We start from the raw sequence: 18,732 nt of genomic DNA, 5'->3' as shown, positions 1-18,732 counted from the left end.
CTGGGCCCCATCATCAGCCCTCTCTTCTGGGGCCGGAACGATCGTACCAGAGCCCACGTTTCCTAGCCGGCGGGGTGAGGAGGAGGCGGAGGCGAGATCGCTCTCACCACTAGGAAAAGGAAGGGGTCGGGTTCTGCGCGCGGCATTTTGGGAACGCACGGTATTCTGGGAGAGCGGAATCCGCCATTCGCTCGCCTCACGCCGTCGGAGTCGCCTGAGACACCGCAGCTGCGCGGGAAAGGAAGAGGAGACCGGAACCGGTAAGGAAAGGCCAGGGGCAGGCGAGGGTAGGCCGAGGCTCCCGTGAGGGGCCGGGGGCTGGAGGACGCACAGCCATGGAGCTCTGCGTGGCGCGGGGAGGGAGAAGAGCGGGAAGCCTGGGCCGCCCAAACATCAGCGTCGCCTCACTAGCGCCTGGAAGTGAGTTTATTAGCTTTTCCCCAAACTACATGCTCTTCACTTCCTATACCTCTCCAGGTCTGTCTTTCGAAGTGTGCAGGCAATAGTCTGAAATCATTTCTGGCTGATTGCCTCCAGCCCCCGTTCAGGCGCTGGTGCCCCGTGCTTTCCACAGTTACAGAAGTTTTATCACGTTCCCCTGCTTCTTAACTGTGTTTGATCCATTTTATAAGTGCTGCTACCTTTTTGTTGGATTATTCCTTACATATGATCTTGCAGTGGTTCCTTGCTGTTTTCAGCCTAAAATCCACACTCCTGAGGCTCCTCTCCAAGGGAGCCAGCCTGTTTTTCCCAACCTCGTGTTCCTTTTCCTTTCTTGAACACACATGGTGCATTCCAGCCTTTAGTCGTTGTTCATTTTGGAGTTAAAAAACCCTTCACTTGTCTCTTTTAATTAGGTCAAGCCAGGCGCTTGCCCTGATTGTTTCTCTTCCAATAAAAGCATTTCCTGCTTCTAGCACCTTGTCACTTTGTGAACACTGATATTTTCTCTTTAGCCTTGATGGTGAAGTGGAGGGTCAAAGGGCATAGAATGGGTTAAATTAAATACACAACCTCTTCCAGATTTGCCTGGATCCTTTGGTCTATATCAGCAGTGCTTAGTAATACTGTATATATGTATGCCCAACGCTAGCCACATGTGGCCATCGAGCACTTGAAATGTTGCTAATATGACTGAGAGACTGAGTTTTTAATTTTATTTCATTTTAATTAAGTTTAAATGGCTACGTGTGGACAGTGATTGCTGTATTGGACAGCTCGGGTTTATGTCATGGGTTCTCAAAATGGTGTCACCTACAGCTCTGGGTTGACAAATACATTGTAAGGTAATGCATGCCAACCCCCTTGCCCCCAAACACACAGAATTGATTGATGGTTATTTGGTGAAGATAAAGGGACATATAGTAGGGAGGGAAATGGAAGGTACTTTTCATTCCCATTAGATTTCCCTCTACCCAGGCTTCCATTCCTCCCCACCCCACATCTTGCATGTATTTTTTCAGATAGATACCTCAAGCTAGGTGTTAAGCTTTTTTTGTAGAAAATGCAGCTTAAACATCTTTGCTAAGTTTTATGGAGTGTCAAGCCTTAAGGGAGGCATGCTATGTGCCACATGCCCTCGCAGGCCCTGAAAGATGAACTAACTGTTGTCTCTCCCACTGTAGAACTCTCCTCCTACCAAGATGTCTATTGGTGTGCCGATTAAAGTTCTGCATGAGGCGGAGGGTCACATTGTGACGTGTGAGACAAACACTGGTGAGGTGTACCGTGGGAAGCTCATTGAGGCGGAAGACAACATGAACTGCCAGGTATCCTGCTTTGTACTTGAGACTGGAGAAAGCTTGTGTCTCTGTCTTGCGGGACAGAAAGATGGTGGCTGGAGGTCTGTTTGAAGTTCTCATTGAATAGTTCCTTACTGAGTGCCTAATGTGTGCCAGAGACTGGTATAGGTGTGGGGATATGGGCATGAATAAGAGCCATTCAGAAGTTCGGAATATTTAACTTTGTCCTTTGTCCCATATTTGGGGGACTGTTTAAGAGAAGTGGCACTGCTCCCTTTGTTGGAATCCTTCAGATTCAGACCATTATCCATTTGCCCCCACATATTTGCATAATGCTTTGCAGTTAGCAAAATCTTCCACTCACATAATGTGTTTTTTTGCCAATTTTCTTGAGGGGAAGAGTTTCATTTGATTATAGCAACTACCTCTTGAGGTAAGTGGGTTTGGTGGGAGTGATGTCATCCATAAAATAGGGATAATAAGGTTAAAGGACTCATCTAGTGAATGTCTCCCTGCTAATAAATGTTGGAGCAGCTTCCTGATATGGTGTTCTTCCCGTGGCACTACTTTGCTTTTAATAATCACAAGAATCTGTATAACATTACAAAATGTATCCGCACACTTTCTCCTTTGTTCTTTAAACCATCAGTTAAGAGCTGGGGCTTTGGAATCATGTTGGTTTGAATCCTAACTATATGACCATAGCCATGTTAATCACCTCAGTTTCCTCATCTGTAAAATGGGAATAGTGTTACTTTGGGTCCTCTGTGATGTAGATGCCAAAACTGAGGAGTGTAGCATGGGGCAGAAATGGCCTGGCTTTAGTAACCCTGCTGTGGCCAGTCATTGGTTGGCAGCCTGCAGAGAGAGTGGCCTCAGGGTGTATGTATGCTGTAGTGGATACCAAAGGTGGCAGCTGGAGGTTGTCAGCTCCTTGCATTCCTCTCAGCCTGTTGTCCCTTGAAGGGAAATCTCAGCAGAGCCACAAAGACTGCCGCAGAGATAACACCTACACCCCAGGGCTATTCTAAAGATCAGATGAATGATGTGTGTGCAACACCTAGCTCAGGTGAGAAAACTGGAGGTCAAAGAGATAAAGTGACTTAACCCAAGGGCACACTGTGGATCAGGTGTCCTAACTATTCCTTGCTTCCTAGGGTCATTCATTTATTTGTGGTATCTCTGTAGCTTTCAGCATCATCTTCCTGCCAGGTTGACCAGCTGGGGCAGTACCCTGGCATTCAGGGAGATTGGCATCTGGTGGCTGCCGATTTCTCTCCCATGGTGGTGATGCCACAGAGATGGGTGGTGTGGGCTCTCTAAAGGTCCTGTGGCTCCTGGCTTCCTTTGCTGTTGTGGGGTGCCACTGTCATAGATCTAGTCTTCGGGCTTAAGGCATCCTTGTCCATTTTAAGGTACTTTAGTTTGGTGAGTAGAATGCAAGGCTAGAGGTAGGGAGTCCTGATGTGTTTATTCCACTATTTGGACAACTTACTGAGCTTCAGGTCCTCAGACCGCCCGTCTATAATGTGAGAGTGTCTCACCGGATGGCCTTAGTGGTCTTTCAGATGCAGCCAGTGTGGGATAAAGCACACAGACCCTGGTGATAGACGGATCTGGAATCAGGTTGTAGCTTGCTACTTGGTGTGACTTGGAGCAAACTTTGGACTGCCCTCACCCTCTCTGTTCCCTCCTTCTAAATTAGGGATGAAACTAGTACCTTAGCCTCAGTACCGTAGTGCATAATAAATAAGCAGATGCTTGTGAAATGGTGGGGGCGGGCCTCCTGCCTGTGTTAATCTGCTGGGGCGGCCATAACAAAGTTCCACGCTTGGTGGCTTAAACAACAGAAAATTGTTCTTTCAGGGTTCTGGAGGCTGGAAGGCGGAGATCAAGGTGTCACAGAGGTTCTTCTGAGGTCCATGAAGGAAGACTTACGGGTGGCTGGCTTCTTCCTGTGTCTTTACATGGTCTTCACTCTGTGTGCCTGTCTCCAAATCTCTTATAAGGAAGGAGACAAGTAATTGGATTAGGGCCCAGTTACCTCTAAAGATCCAGTCTCTAAATAGTCACGTTCTGAGGTACTGGGGGTGTTAAGACTGCAACATAAGAACTTGAGAGTGGGGCACAGTTCAGGCCATAACACTGCCCATGCCAAGATGCGAGGCTTCACTGGATCGACCTAAACTTGGCACATTGACTAAATGTGCCAGATGCTTGTCAGATGGTGGGGGCCTGGCTCCTGGGGGCTTTGGCATGACCCCCCAATCACTGACTGGACTGTTGGAACTATCACTGAATTCCTGTGCCAGATTCAGAGAACTGAAGAACCTTTATAAGTAGTTTATATTGTCAACCAAGGTATGCTGCAAACCCAGTCTGGAGCAAAATGGGAAATATCTTTCTAAAGACAGGCTTAGTTCTGATCTTACTGGTTAAGATGTTTCCTTTCTCTGGTAGCAGGGCTGAGGCATACCTTGCTGCTAGGCCACCATTCACAGGTATAGCCAAGAAAACTGTACAGACCACCAAAAACAAGACCAACTAATCCACCTCGTGTTATGGTATAGGTTTCACGATTCAAATCACCTTTATTCAGTGATGCAAAACCTTTGTAAGATACTCGTATGTTTGCTGTCAAAAATAGGATCCCTGCCATTGGTAAACCCGCAGCTATGTGAGCTTGTGTCATATTTAAGATGAGCTATTAAACCACAGAGAGTAGCATTAAGTCCAATATATGTTGACCCATGTTCAAGTAAATCCCTTTTCATTTCTGGAAACTGGTTAATTTTTCTGGTTATGATAACAAAAATTCGGTTTTCCTTGACAGTATCATCTGGTTCACAATTTTCAGTCTTGAGCTTCGTGCTCTCCGCCCAGCAGTTGGTGCTTCCTCTGGTCTTCCTCGGCCTCTCAGGCTCACTGCCACACTTGACACAACCTGCCGGGGCACCGCCATCTTTGACTGACACGTGACTCAGTCCGAGCAAACTAATTTTTAAACTATATTTTTTCTGAACTATTTGAGAGTGGATTGCATTCATCATACTCCTTCATTGAATAATACTTTTGTGTATATTTCTTAATAACAAATGTATTCTCTTATTGTGTCCATAGCACCATCATTCAGGAACTTCAACATCGAATCAGTACTTTAGCCTGCAGTCCATATTCCTGGACTGCAAGTGTCCCAGTAATGTCCTTTATGACAGTGTTTCCATCTCTGTGTCACTTACTTCACTGAGTTGTCAGCTCACTTTACGCTTCTTTGGTTTTGGTTGGTTCCTCCACTTTTGCTTTTCATATCATTGATGTTTTTTGTTTTGGTTTTTGAGTTTTTATTTAAAATTTTTATTAAAATATAACATACAATAGTATATTAGTTTCAGGTGTACAACATTTATACACCTAAAGATGTGATCACCATGATAAGTCCAGCAACCATCTGACACTGTACCAGGCTATCACAATATTATTGACTATATTCCCTACGCTGTACATACACCCCCATGACTTACTTGTTTTATACCTGGAAATTTGAACCTCTTATTCCCCTTCACCTTCCCCCCCTTTTTAAATTTTTCAATGACAGTTGACATTCAGTATTATTTTATATTAATTTCAGGTGTACAGCATAGTGGTTAGACATTAATTTAAGAAGTGATCCTCTTGACTTGTCTAGGACCCACCTGGTACTATTCATAGTTACTACCATATTATTGACTATATTCCCCATGCTTTACATCTCCATGACTATTTTGTAACTACCAATTTGTACTTTTTAATCCCTTCACATTTTTCACCTGCCCCCATTCCCCTCCCATCTATCATTCTGATAAACCCAGTACCCATCTGACACCATACATAGTTATTACAATATTACTGACTATATTCCTTATGCTGTACCCTACATTCCCATGACTATGGTGTAACAATTTGTAGTTGTTGTTTTTTCCCAGGGAGGGTGCAGCTTACAGTGGCCCAGGTGAGGATCGAACTGGCACCCCTAGTGTCATCGGCACCATGCTCTAACCAGTTGAGCTAACCGGACCCCCCTTAATTTGTACTTTTTAATCCCCTACACTTTTTCACATGGCCCCCCAACTGCTCTCCCATCTGGCAGCCATCAAAATGTTCCCTATAAGTTTATTTTGTTTGTTTGTTTTGTTCTTTAGATTTCTCATATAAGTGAAATTACATAGCATCTGTCTTTTTCTGTGTGACATAAGTCCACTCGGCACAATACCCTCCAGGTCCATCCGTGCCACTGCAGATGGCAAGAACCCGTTCCCTTCCATGGCCAAGTAATAGTCCATTGTACGTATGTACCACCTCTTTATCCATTCATCCATAGACAAACACCCAGGCTGCCTCCACATCTTGGCCATTGTAAACAATGGTGCATTGTTTACATACGTCCCCTCGAAGTAGCATTTTGAGTTTCTTTGGATAAATACCCAGAAGAGGGATTACTGGGTCCTTTTTTGTCTCTTGTTATAACTTTAGTTTTAAAGTTTATTTTGTCTGGTATAAGTTTGTTTTAAAGCCTATTTTGTCTGGTATAAGTATTGCCACCCAGCTTTTTTTTGTTTGTGTGTTTTCGTTTTGATGATATCTTTTTCCATTCCTTTATGTTCAGTCTGTGTGTGTCTTTTGATCTAAAGTGAGTCTCTTGTCGGCAGCATGTGTAAGAGTCTTGTTTTCTTATCCATTCAGCCACCCTATCTTTTGATTGGAGCATTTAATCGATTTACATTGAAAGTAATTATTGATAGATATGTAGTTATTGCCATTTTATTATTCATATTGTTTATGCTTTTTTTTTCCATCTTAAATAAATCCCTGTAAGATTCCTTGTAATAATGGTTTGGTGGCAGTGAACTGCTTTTGCTTTTTCTTGTATGGGAAACTATATGTACTGTCCTTAGATTCTAAGTGATAGCTTTGCTGGATAAAGTAATCTTGGTTGTAGGTCCTTGCTTCCTCTCCCCCTTCTCCCGCCTCCCCCCCGCACTCCAGTTAAAGCCATTGTTTCTCAGTCTAGTTGTGTAGGACACAGCTCCCTGGCCCATGCTGGTGTTATGAGCCTTGCGCTCCTACCGGCGGCTGAGGCGGTCGGTCACTGGTCGTCGGTCGGCCACTCACAGCAGCTCTTGCCAGCTGCCAGCCGCTCACAATGGCTGCCGGCCACTAACTGACTGCCGGCCACTCGTGACAGCACACGGTAGCCCACAGCTGCACACAGCAGCTCATGCTGGCTGCTGGCCACTCACGCTGGCCACCGGCCGCTCCTGGCAGCACATGGTAGCACACAGCAGCCCACGGCAGCTCACACGCTGCTGGCCATTCACGCTGGACACTGGCCACTCCTGGCAGCACACAGCAGCCCACGGCAGCTCACACCAACCAGCTCACACCAACCTTTCAGCTCCAGGAAGAGCTGTTGTTCACAATCTTAGCTGTAGAGGGTGCAGCTCCCTGGCCCATGTGGGAATTAAACTGGCAACCTCGGCATTAGGAGCACGGTGCTCCAACCACCTGAGCCAACTGGCTGGCCTAGTCCTTGCTTTTTATCACTTTGAATATTTCGTGCTAATCCCATCTGGCCTGCAAAGTTTCTGTTGAGAAAGCAGCTGACAATTTTATGGAAGCTTTTTTGTAGGTAACTAACTGCTTTTCTCTTGCTGCTTTTAAGAGTCTTTCTTTGTCTTTAACCTTTAGCATTTTTATTATGATGTGTCTTGGTGTGGGCCTTTTTGGGTTCATCTTGTTTGGGAATCTGTGCTTCCTGGACGGGTATATTTATTTCCTTTGTCAGGTTAAGGAAGTTTTCCATCATTATTTCTTGAAATAAGTTTCCAATTCCTTGCTTTCTCTCTCCTCCTTCTGGTACCTCTATGATGCAAGTTAGTGTGCTTGATGTTGTTACAGAAGCCCCTTACACTATCCTCATTTTTAAAAAATTCTTTTTCATTGTGCTATTCTGATTGGGTGTTCTCTGCTACCTTATCTTCTAAGTTGCCAATTCGATCTGCTTCATCTAATCTACTGTTGATTTCCTCTAAAGCAGGGGTGTTCTAACTTTTTTCAACGTTTTTCACCAAGGGCCATATGTGGTAAAATACACAAACAGCCGGGCCACTCACTCGAGGTGAAGTACGTATTGCCTCACCTGGTTTCTTTCTTTTTTTTTTTTTTTTTTTAAAGATTTTATTGGGGAAGGGGAACAGGACTTTATTGGGGAACAGTGTATACTTCCAGGCCTTTTTTCCAAGTCAAGTTGTTGTCCTTTCAATCTTAGTTGTGGAGGGTGCAGCTCAGCTCCAGGTCCAGTTGCTCTTGTTAGTTGAAGGGGGAGCAGCCCACCATCCCTTGCGGGAGTCGAGGAATCGAACTGGCAACCTTGTGGTTGAGAGGATGCGCTCCAACCAACTGAGCCATCTGGGAGCTCAGTGGCAGCTCAGCTCAAGGTGCCGTGTTCAATCTTAGTTGTAGGCCCTTGCGGAACTCGAGGAGTTGAACCGGCAACCTTGTGTTGAGAGCCCACTGGCCCATGTGGGAATCGAACCGACAGCCTTTGGAGTTAGGAGCATGGAGCTCTAACCACCTGAGCCACCAGGCTGGCCACACCTGGTTTATTTAAGTAAAGTAAATATATTTTTGGAATTTGCTGCGTTCCAATTAACAATGGATCATGGGCCCCTGGCCCGCGGGCCGCAGTTTGGACACCCCTCCTCTAAAGTAGTCTTCGTTTCAGTTACTGTATTCTTTATTTCTTTAGTTCTTTTTTATATTTTCTCTCTCAATTTTTATGTTTCCTATCTCTTTGTTGACGTTCTCCCTGAGATCACTGAGCACCCTTATAATGAGTGCTTGGAACTCTGTGTCTGGTCGATTACTTGTCTCCATTTTGTTTAGTTCTTTTTCTGGAGCTTTGTTTTATTTTTTTATTTGGGATATGTTCCTTTGTCTCCCCATTTTGGCTGCCTCCTGTGTTTGTTTCTAGGTAGAGGTGCTCTGTCACCCAGTCTTAGAATGGCCTTATATAGTAGGCATGCTGTGGGGCTCAGTGGCACAGTCTTCTTGGTCACCAGAGCTGGGTACTCTAGGTATGTCCCTTGTGTGGGTTGTGTGTGCTCTCCTGTTGTAGTTGAGCTTTGGTTGCTTTCTGCACATCAGTGAGTGTATTTACTCTTGGACTGATTGGTTGTGAGGACTGGCTGTGACTACAGTGAAGGAGCTGTTGCACAGGGGCTGACCCTACAGAGTAGGGTTCCCTTTAGCAGGGCTCTGGTGCCTGCCTAGTCTGTCCTTTGGGTGTGTGGTCCTTGGAGGTAGTCGGGTGATGCTCTGTCTGAAGCTGTCCACTGGGTGTGCCACCCCTGGGGTCTCCTAGGACAGGCCCCACCACAGTCCAAGTTCAGCCTTGCCTGTGCCTTGCCTGGGGCCACCTGGCATGAGCCACAATGTAGTTTACAGATGGCCCCACCCATGCTGGCCTTGGAGGTGCCTCAAGAGGCCAAGCCACGAACAGCGAGGCCAAGCCACGAACCGCAGCTGGTTGTCGCCAGTACTGGGCTTACGTCTGTTCAAGCGGTACAGGACATGCTGAAGCCAGATGCTGTTTGTTTTGATTTTGTGAACCTTTGAGAGATTTTAGGAGAGTCTGCAGCATGAGCCAAGACAGGCAGTTTGTATGGAAAAGCCACTGCAAGTGACTTGGGTGTGCCTGAAAGTTGGGTTGGGTGGAGGTCTCGATCACCAGGGCAGGGTCAACAAATGGTATTAGCCAGATTGATGGAGACTCGAATATAGTGGCTGCCTGCCTCTGATGTTGGGAGCCTGGCGGACTCAACAAAGAAACAGTGGCTTCCTCTAGCTCCTCTGTCTGGGAGAAAGCTGCCCCTCCAGCCCTCACCCTGAATCCAGACAACTCAGTTCTCCCCCGTATGTCCTTGGCACCTTTAGAGCTGCTGCCCCAGCTCTGGAACTCAGAGCAAGTGAGTCCATCAGCCAGTAAAGCCATGCGCAAGTCCTTTAAAAGGAGTGCCTAGGACTGCAACTGCCCTCATCTCACTCAGCCACAATCTCTGGTTTTCACAGCCAGAAGTTATGGAGACTTCTCTCCCTGGCACTGGAACCTTGGCCTGGGGAGCGTCCCCTCCACAGCCTAGGTATCCCTCCTGATTTTTTTTTTTTTTTTTTTTTTTTTAAGATTTTATTGGGGAAGGGAAACAGTGTGTACTTCCAGGACTTTTTTCCAAGTCAAGTTGTTGTCCTTTCAATCTTAGTTGTGGAGGGTGCCGTTCAGCTTCAAGTTGTTGTCCTTTCAGTCATAGTTGTGGAGGGCGCAGCTCAGCTTCAGGTCCAGTTGCAGTTTTCTAGTTGCAGGGGGTGCAGCCCACCATCCCTTGTGGGAGTCAAACCGGCAACCTTGTGGTTGAGAGGACGCGCTCCAACCAACTGAGCCATCCGTGAGCTCAGCGGCAGCTCAGCTCAAAGTGCCGTGTTCAATCTTAGTTGCAGGGGGCACAGCCCACCACCCCTTGCGGGAGTTGAACTGGCAACCTTGTGGTTGAGAGGACGTGCTCCAACCAAGTGAGCCATCCGGGAGGCAGCTCAGCTCAAGGTGCCGTGTTCAATCTTAGTTGCAGGGGGCAGAGCCCACCATCCATTGCGAGACTCGAGGAGTTAAACTGGCAACCTTCTGGTTGAGAGCCCACTGGCCCATGTGGGAATCGAACCGGCAGCCTTTGGAGTTAGGAGCACGGAGCTCCAACCGCCAGAGCCACCGGGCTGGACCCCCTCCTGATTTTTAATGGTCACACACAGGAGTGGGACCAGCACGTTCCATATCTCTGCCCCTCCCACCAGTCTCAAGGTGACTTCAGACGATTCTCAGTGATGGTTGTTTGTAGTTTAGTTGTCATTTTGATGTGGTTGTGAGAGGAGGTAAGCACAGTGTTTACCTACTCCGCCATCTTGACCATAAATCACATCGTTGATGTTTTTGAAAAATAGAGGCCAGTTATTTTTTTAGAATGTCCCTTGATTGGGGTTTCTCTAGTGTTTCCTCGTGAAGCCGTACTGTGTAAGAGATTTTGTCTCCTCAGGGTGTCACACCCAGACGCCCAGAATGCCTGTTTGCCCCTTATTGGTGATGTTAATCTTGATCATTTGGTTCAGGTATTGTGTGGTCTTTTCACTGTATGTTCTTTTGCCTTTTGTAACTAATGAGAATTTTGTCGGGAGGTTTAGGTTTACTGTATGGAAGAGCTTTCCTTTATTCCCCATTTATTCATTCATTATCCATATGGGCTGTGGGTTTCTGTTTTATTAAATGTGTTATAACCTGTGACTATCATTATTTTGATGTTCAAATGAATTCTGATTTGGTCAGTAGGATACCCCTCAAGCTGACTCCTGTGTCCTTTCAGTATGCTCTGGTCATATTTTGGGAGCACATCCTTACCGTCTGGCTCAAGATGTTTGTGACAGGCCCATCTTTTCCTTCCCTAGCCCAGTTCTGGAATCAGCCACTTCTTCAAGAAGCCTTGATTTCTTTTAGGTTGGGAATAGAATTTAGAAACCAAGATCTGGGCACTGTTAAGTATTTTAAATCTTAGTTTAACTTGTCAAACTAAGACCTGTCTCCGAAAGGCTGTGTGCTTAACAGTATCAAAAGTTTCCATTTTTTGCATGTTGATTCTGTGCCAGGCACTGTGCTAGGCATTTTACATACAATAGATCCTTCAGTCATCGCAGGACCTCTCTGAGACCAACATGCTTCCAGGTGCCCAGGGTGACCAGACGTGGAAGGAGCAGATCTAAACCCAGGTTCCTGACTCCCAAGTCTGTGCTCTTAAACCATAGTCCCTACAGATGAGGCATAGAGGAAACCTGTGATATCCTGTTGCCTCTGGATGTTTCAGACCCTCAGCTGTGACTGTCAGCTTTCAGGCAGGGAAATGAGTAAAAGGGATCAGAGGAACAGAAGGAGGCTGTACTGTCAATGGTAGGGCAGGCGCTTGCTGTGCACCCCACAACGGGAGGCTGTGTTTGACGATCCTGAGGCCCCCTGACATTGCTTTACAGATCTCTGCCTTGGCCCCAGGTAGGAGGAAACCCCACAATGTGACTGTAGTAGTCCCGTCTTATCCAAGGGGGGATGTTCCAAGACCCCCCCCCCAGCCGGTGTTTGAAACCAAGGATAGGACCAAACCCGATGTATACTATGTTTTATCCTATACATACCTGTGATAAAGGTTAGTTTATAAGTTAGGCACAGTAACAGATTAGCAACAGTAACTAATAATAAAAGAACAATTATAACAAGCACTATAATTATGTGAATGGCAATTATTAAGTAAAACAAGGGTTACTTGAACACTGCGACAGTTGATTTGGTAACCGAGATGGCTACTAAGTGACTACCAGGTGAGAAGTAGTGGTGGGTTTGGATGGGATGGTTCATGTCCCAGGTGGGACAGTGAGACGTCAGGGGATTTCATCACGCTACTCAGAATGGCGTGCAACTTAAAACTTTGTTTATTTCGGGAATTTTCCATTTAATATTCAGACTGGAGAACCATAAGATGTCATTTAAGTTGGGCCCTGGCTTGTGCCATCTGTGTTTTATTGTGGTTATTTGGGAAAGTTGAGTAAATTGGGTGTTCCTGCCTGACCTTGATTAAAACCTCGTTCCCTCAAGTTACTGCCTGGGCTAACGATGGGAACAGCTCAGAGTTATTAACCAGCTGTGTGAGTGGGTGGGCAGCGAGGCTGTGGGGCTTCTACACAGCAGTCATTTCTCAGCTCGTGCAGCAGGACGAACACGAGAGTAACAGTGGACATGGTTCTTAGGGTTGGAGTGTAAGTCAAATAATACTGGACTCTGTGCCATTGTGAAAACACGTGGTTTATGTCTTGTTGATCTTACATAACAACCTCTGTCAGGGATTCTCAGAGTGGGTTGGGGAGATTGTGGCAGAGGGAGGAATGACATGTACCAGCATGTGCTGAAGGAGAAGGGACTTCGCAGCAGCACAGCCCCCAAAATAGACATTTTAACTGTCATTTTGCTTCACCATTTACTGAGATTCTGTGATGTGGTAGGTAATAGGACAGCATTCCAACATACTTGTATTGTTTAATTTGCTTCTTAGTAATTCTAGGAAGTACGGGGTGGTCTGTGTGTGGGTTTAGTCAGATAGGCTAGGGTTCTCCAGGCTACACAGGGGCACCGTGACCTTGAGCCGAAGAACAGAGTGGGTATTGGTCTCTGGGAACAAATCTGCCTCTAATGGGCTGTGCTGCTTTATCTCCAGTGGGGATGGTGATAGTATTTATCTCGTAGGATTGTGTGACATAAAATTAGTTGCTGTGTGATACTGCCTGGAGCAGTAGTAAGTGTTCAGCCAAGTTGGCTTTATTAAGTTGTATTTTTCCTTACTTTGTAGGTGAGGGAACTGAGGCTCAGGGGAGCCAGGAAACTTAGCCAGGGTTACACCCCTGACAAATGGCAGGGCCAGGCCTCAAATACAGGTTCGCAGGCCTGTTCCAGGGGTATCTGGTATTGTGAGACCCGGCCAGACCCACGTTTCTCTCTCGGGTAGCATAACTGTAGCTGGTGTTCATTTGTAGCACCAGAGGTTATGATGGTCTTCAAGGCAAGAGCAGGGTGTCAAGGACTTAGAAACTGGAAATTTGCTAAGAAACTGGGAGTGCGGGGCCTGGAGCAGATTTATGGAAAACTCGAGCCTTGCCACCCCTGAGCGAAGAGCAGGGGTAGTGGGTTGAAGCTCCAGAAACTATTCCAACTCAAGATATAGCTGAGGCAGCCCCAGAGTATTGTTAGTCGTCTTGTACTCTGGATGTCCAAGCAGAGGCGGGTGGTCAGTTAGCACTTGAAGAAAAGAGCAGGTGAGTGTAAGATGACAACAGACCAGTGAAATCAGGGAAACAGCAAACCTGTCTGCACTGTAGGCTTAACCCATTCTGAATAAATTGTAATCATCTTCCCTCCAGAAGACTCATAAAATAAGCTACTGTTTCTGATAAACGTACTACCTGTTGAGATTGGCCCTGGCAGGTTTGCGTCACCTTCCCCTGCTAAGCCAGTCTCCCAGCTGGGCTCCCCTCTCGGCTCCCTGCCTCTCTGTCCCACACTTTACCCATGCTGGCACATGCATCTTTCCAAAGTTCTGCCCTAACCCTATCCACTCTTCCTGTGTCCGTGAACTTGAGTGACCCCCTTCGTCTCTGAAGTGATGACCCTGTCCTTCATCCCAGTTCTGCTCCGGTCCTTGTATCCTGTAGGTCCCTGCCTGAGTGTCCTGTCTCTCTGCAAGCTCTCTCCTCACACCTCCCTCGTGTTCCGGGCCCCTCACACAGGCACGGCCACCTCAACGTCTCAGTCCTGCTCACCCAAGCCCGAGGGGCTGTGGTAGAGCATGCCCTGGGAGAATAGGAACCACCGCTGGTACGTGCTTGTGACCTTCATGGTGCCTTTGCAGTCTGGAGAGGACAGAGTTTGGACAGGCAGTTCAAAGCTCTTTCAGTTACAGTTTATCACCACTGAGCACGCTTCACATGCTGGCGGGAGGCAGTATAGCAGTTCGAGCTCTGGAGCCAGGCCAGCTGGATCGAATCTGGAGTCCCTGCATTCTGGCTGCTTGACTTTGGAGAAATGCCTTAGTTTTTTTAATCTGTAAAAATGGGAAAGCGCATACCCACCCTGGAGGTGCTGTGAGGACCGCGTCTGTAACATGTTAGCACAGTCTCGGGTACATGTATAGGTACTCGCGTTCCCCTGGCTTTGCCTGGCTCCTTTATTTCATGGTGTTAGTCTCTGTTTCAGGACTTCTCTCCCACCAGCCAAGGCCCCCCATTGTGCCCCTGTTCTCTGCTGGCCCTTACTGACGAGCTGGTGATTCCCTTCCAGATGTCCAACATCACAGTCACATACAGAGACGGCCGAGTCGCACAGCTGGAGCAGGTATACATCCGTGGAAGCAAGATCCGCTTTCTGATTTTGCCTGACATGCTGAAAAATGCACCCATGTTAAAGAGCATGAAAAATAAAAACCAAGGCTCAGGAGCTGGTCGGGGAAAAGCTGCTATTCTGAAGGCCCAAGGTAGGTGTTCCTCATGCATTGGTTTTAACATACGAGTCTGTTGCGTATCTTTTAAGAAAGGGTCCTGTTATTGCCTGGGAATGGGTGTGGACCTGACCTCAGCCATCTCCACACCCACTGCAGTCTTGGGGTCCTTACCTGCAAGGGGCTATGGGCCTTGCTCTGCCCTCTGTCTTGCCTCACCTGGTTGCATTCTTAAGGCTTATGCAAAATCCACAGTGGCTCCATTGAAAAATGATGGGGAATCCTGCCTTAAGCTAATGAGTAGATAAGTGTCATCTCTAAGAGGCCCTTTGTTCCCACAAATTATGTCCAAGGGCCTGGGAGAAACTTGATCTTGCCTAGTTTGCTGAGCAGGGCACTGCCATATGGATTAGCTTGACTTCTGAAGCAACAGGGCAGCAGTGCCCAGAGAGCCTGCACATGTGTGTTGACACTCAGTGTAAACCAGGGAAAAGCTGGTGGTGGGGATCCATTCAGACCACAAGTTAGCAGTTTTAAGCCATCTTTACCTATTAAAGGGGCTGGACTTCTGTCTTCAAAGCTTCTTCTAGTTGAAAATAAATCCTTCCTTTAGCATATTCTAAAAGTGAGACTAGCCTTTTCCCACTGACTTAGTCTGGCCTTTCTTCTGGCTTAGCCCAATCAAAAGTTTTAGATTTGGGTCCGTGGAAATTTCTGTCATGTTGATTAGCTAAGAAAGCAAGTGCAGTAGTTAGACTCTGTCTTGACATTGCTAAAAATGTACAGTGCAGGAAAGTCACTGGATTCTCCACCAGTATCTTTAACTGCTGTACATATTTTTGATATGTGTGGTAGCTTTTGAGTTTAGAGGTGCAATAGAGTAATCCTTTAAAATACCTTCCCCAAAAACTGATCAGACTCTCGTTGCCCTTCCTAGAGAAGAGGCATTTACGGGGAGGTAGAACCAGGAGCTCTGGACCTCTTGTCCTAGAGCAGGAATGATTTCAGAAATGCCAGCTTCCTTGCTGGAATTGCTACTCGCTTTGCTTTCTCAGGGAAGGGCTGTCCTCATTGCCACTACGTAACTGCATCATTTTCTCTAGTGAAAGGTGAAACCCAGTGGCTGTGCCCTAGAAGGCACTTGGCAGTGAGTTTGCCCAGGCCCTCTGGCGTCTGCCTGAGCCATCTGTGCCTCTCCCAACCCCTTGCTCTGGTCCTATAAGCATGTGGCTGGGTTTTCAGGTGAATTCCCTCCCTCTTCAGGGCAGCTCTAGGCTCTGAAAGAGGAGAGAGGGGTGAGGCTCCAGTTAGTCATCAGAATATTTTCACCTGTCCTTCAAAGCCACTCATCCCCTCTGAGAGCCCTTGGGTCACAGAGAACAGCAATCTTGTCATATTCTTTGTATGGAGAATGGTTTTAGTTTTTTGTGAGTTTCTGTTTTTCTTGTTTTTTGTTTTGCTATTACAAAACATTTCATACATGCAGAATTGCTCTAAGATAATAAAAACCCTCACCCAGATTTCCCCTGTGAAATATGATGGGGTGGGCGTGGTGTGGAGTCAGGTGGCCTTTCAGGCCCCTTCCCACTTTGATGTCCCCAAGCTCCAGCTGCTGTGGCATGAGTACTCACCACACTGACCTGGCCTTGTCCTTTCTCTTTCCCACTTTTCAGTGGCCGCAAGAGGAAGAGGACGTGGAATGGGACGTGGAAACATCTTCCAGAAGCGAAGATAAATTTATCTGTTGAACAGAACTTTGCCCTTATTTTTTCCTTTTAGGTAATTTGGGTTTGGTGGGGTGCGTGCTTATATATATGTTCTAGGTTTTCTTTTGACATCTTCCTCTTGAGATCAGGGGAAATGTTAAAATAAATAAATATGGGTTTGTTTTATTTTTCTTTTTGATTATGTGTTCATTTTGGAATTTAGTGTTGTTTGCTTTGGCAGCAGGTTAAATTTTGACACCCTGGGAAAATGCCAATGCTTTAAAGTAACAGTTATTGATAAGAGTTTAAGTTGCTGTTCCCAGTCGTTGGCTGGTTAAGCCCTTAAAAAAAACTCTGCAAACGCACAGACTGTGTGTCACTTATCTTGTGACATAGGCACTACACCATACTTTGTTCAGGTAACCTTTGTGGCTCATTAGCTCTGTTTGAACAACATGACATGAGTGGTCCTGGCCCTTGACTATGTCTGGTGCTCTGACCTCTGAACCCGGAAGCCCCAGTGGTTCCACATTTGGCAAAAGCAATCTAATAGTAAACGGTAATTCAGAGAATCTTAGTGGCCAACATCTGTGGCTCCTATACTGGCTTCGTACGCAGTTTAGTAACAGGGAGGCGAGGGGGTGGAAGGGTGACAACAGATTTTTTTGTGCATTTATGAAAGTATCTCGGCATTGATTGGCACGGCCAGTTTTTAATGTAGCAAAAAGGTAGAGAAGGCAGCATATGCAAAGCAAATAACTGGCCAGAAAATACCACAAAAATCAGAAAAGCAGCCTAAAGACATCAAATACCACAAAGAGCTCTCGCAGGCGTTCAGTATAGGATGAGTTACAGCGAAAACTGTCGAGGAAAAGGGATCAATTATCGCCCTTAGAACATCACTCATTGAACAGATTGTTCAAGTAATGGAAGAAGAAAATCCAACACATCCATTAACCTGGCATCAAGTAGGGATTTTCTAACAAGCTTTGTTTAATAATCATATCACCAAGAGGTGACAGACCCTATATAATTCCTATAACAAAGAACTACTAAGGAGCAAGCCTTGCTGGAGGAGGGGTTGTCAGTCAGATGCCACAGGCATGTCAAGTAAAGCTTCAAAGACCATCCCCTCCAGCCCCCCAGCAGCAGCCCCTGTGGGTCTTGCCCGGTCATCCCCAGCTTCTCTGAGGCACTAAAGTGTGTCTGGTGATCCCTCCAAGCAGTGCTGCTCCAGAGGAGGGGCTCCAGGACCGGGGCAGTTTCAGATGAACTTACCTCACTGAATGGAGTTGTCCCTGGTAAGAAAAACTTGTTCATTGAGTTTCCTATAGAGTGGATTTCTTTGAAGTCTTCATAGAGTTCTTTCAGGTAGGAGTTGTCATAACTACTAGTACCCTGCATGGACTACTTTGCTGCTTCTGTGCTGGTCACCTTGATTTACAGACATTGATTTATTTGGCTTCTTCGTGAAGCCTCCTGAGTGATCAATATAGCGAGTGGGAGCAGGGGTTTTCAACATTAGCTAGGCACCTTGTTAGAAATGATTCCCTGCTGTGAGCGGCCGACCAACGACCAGCGACCGACCGACCGCCTCAGCCGGGGGAGCGCAAGGCTCATAACACCAGCATGGGCCAGGGAGCTGTGTCCTACACAACTAGACTGAGAAACAACGGCTTGAACCGGAATGGGAGGCAGGAGGCGGAAGAAGCAGGTAAAGAAAAATGAAGATTCCAAGGCCCCAACCCTTAGAGATGGTAGTTGGTCTGGAGTGGGGCCCAGGAATCGGCATTCAAAACACTGCCCTTGCCACGCCAGCTAGTAATTCTGATTTGGTATATCTGAGGCCACATTTTGACCTTGGACTACAGTATGTTTTAGTATGATCGCTCCTTAAGTTACACTTTTACAATAAATGGTACTGTAAATAATAACATTACACTCAGTAGTGAATTGCATCCTGGATCTGAAAAACTGACTTTGGACATGGTTCTTTGTGGGCATCACGCAGGAATACCGCCTTGCACAAGTCTATACAGAGTGAAAACCAGCCAGCCGTAACCCTGCCTAGATCCTGAAAAGAGGGGATTCTCACAAAGAAAATTAACCAAAAACATACAGCTTTATAAATATTTTTATATCCTGCATTTTAGGGAAAAAAAGAAATCAGTTCTTCACATT

At 46.4% G+C, this 18,732-nt stretch overlaps 1 protein-coding gene and 1 pseudogene across 1 annotated transcript; one reads left to right on the top strand and one right to left on the bottom strand.

Annotated features, from left to right (window-relative positions):
• The first annotated feature begins 82 nt into the window (after positions 1–82).
• SNRPD3 (small nuclear ribonucleoprotein D3 polypeptide) lies at positions 83–16,737 on the top strand. Its single transcript, XM_019710343.2, has 4 exons — positions 83–260; positions 1,626–1,769; positions 14,689–14,881; positions 16,519–16,737. Exons 2-4 carry the CDS (start codon positions 1,644–1,646, stop codon positions 16,578–16,580), a joined length of 381 nt encoding a protein of 126 aa, XP_019565902.1. The 5' UTR covers positions 83–260; positions 1,626–1,643; the 3' UTR covers positions 16,581–16,737.
• Positions 4,035–4,607, bottom strand: LOC109433825 (transmembrane protein 126A; annotated as a pseudogene).
• Positions 16,738–18,732: the final 1,995 nt, after the last annotated feature.

The sequence above is a fragment of the Rhinolophus sinicus genome, linkage group LG16, assembly GCF_036562045.2.
Source record: "Rhinolophus sinicus isolate RSC01 linkage group LG16, ASM3656204v1, whole genome shotgun sequence".
Classification (NCBI taxonomy): domain Eukaryota; kingdom Metazoa; phylum Chordata; class Mammalia; order Chiroptera; family Rhinolophidae; genus Rhinolophus; species Rhinolophus sinicus.
This window is presented reverse-complemented; position numbering and strand designations above follow the sequence as displayed.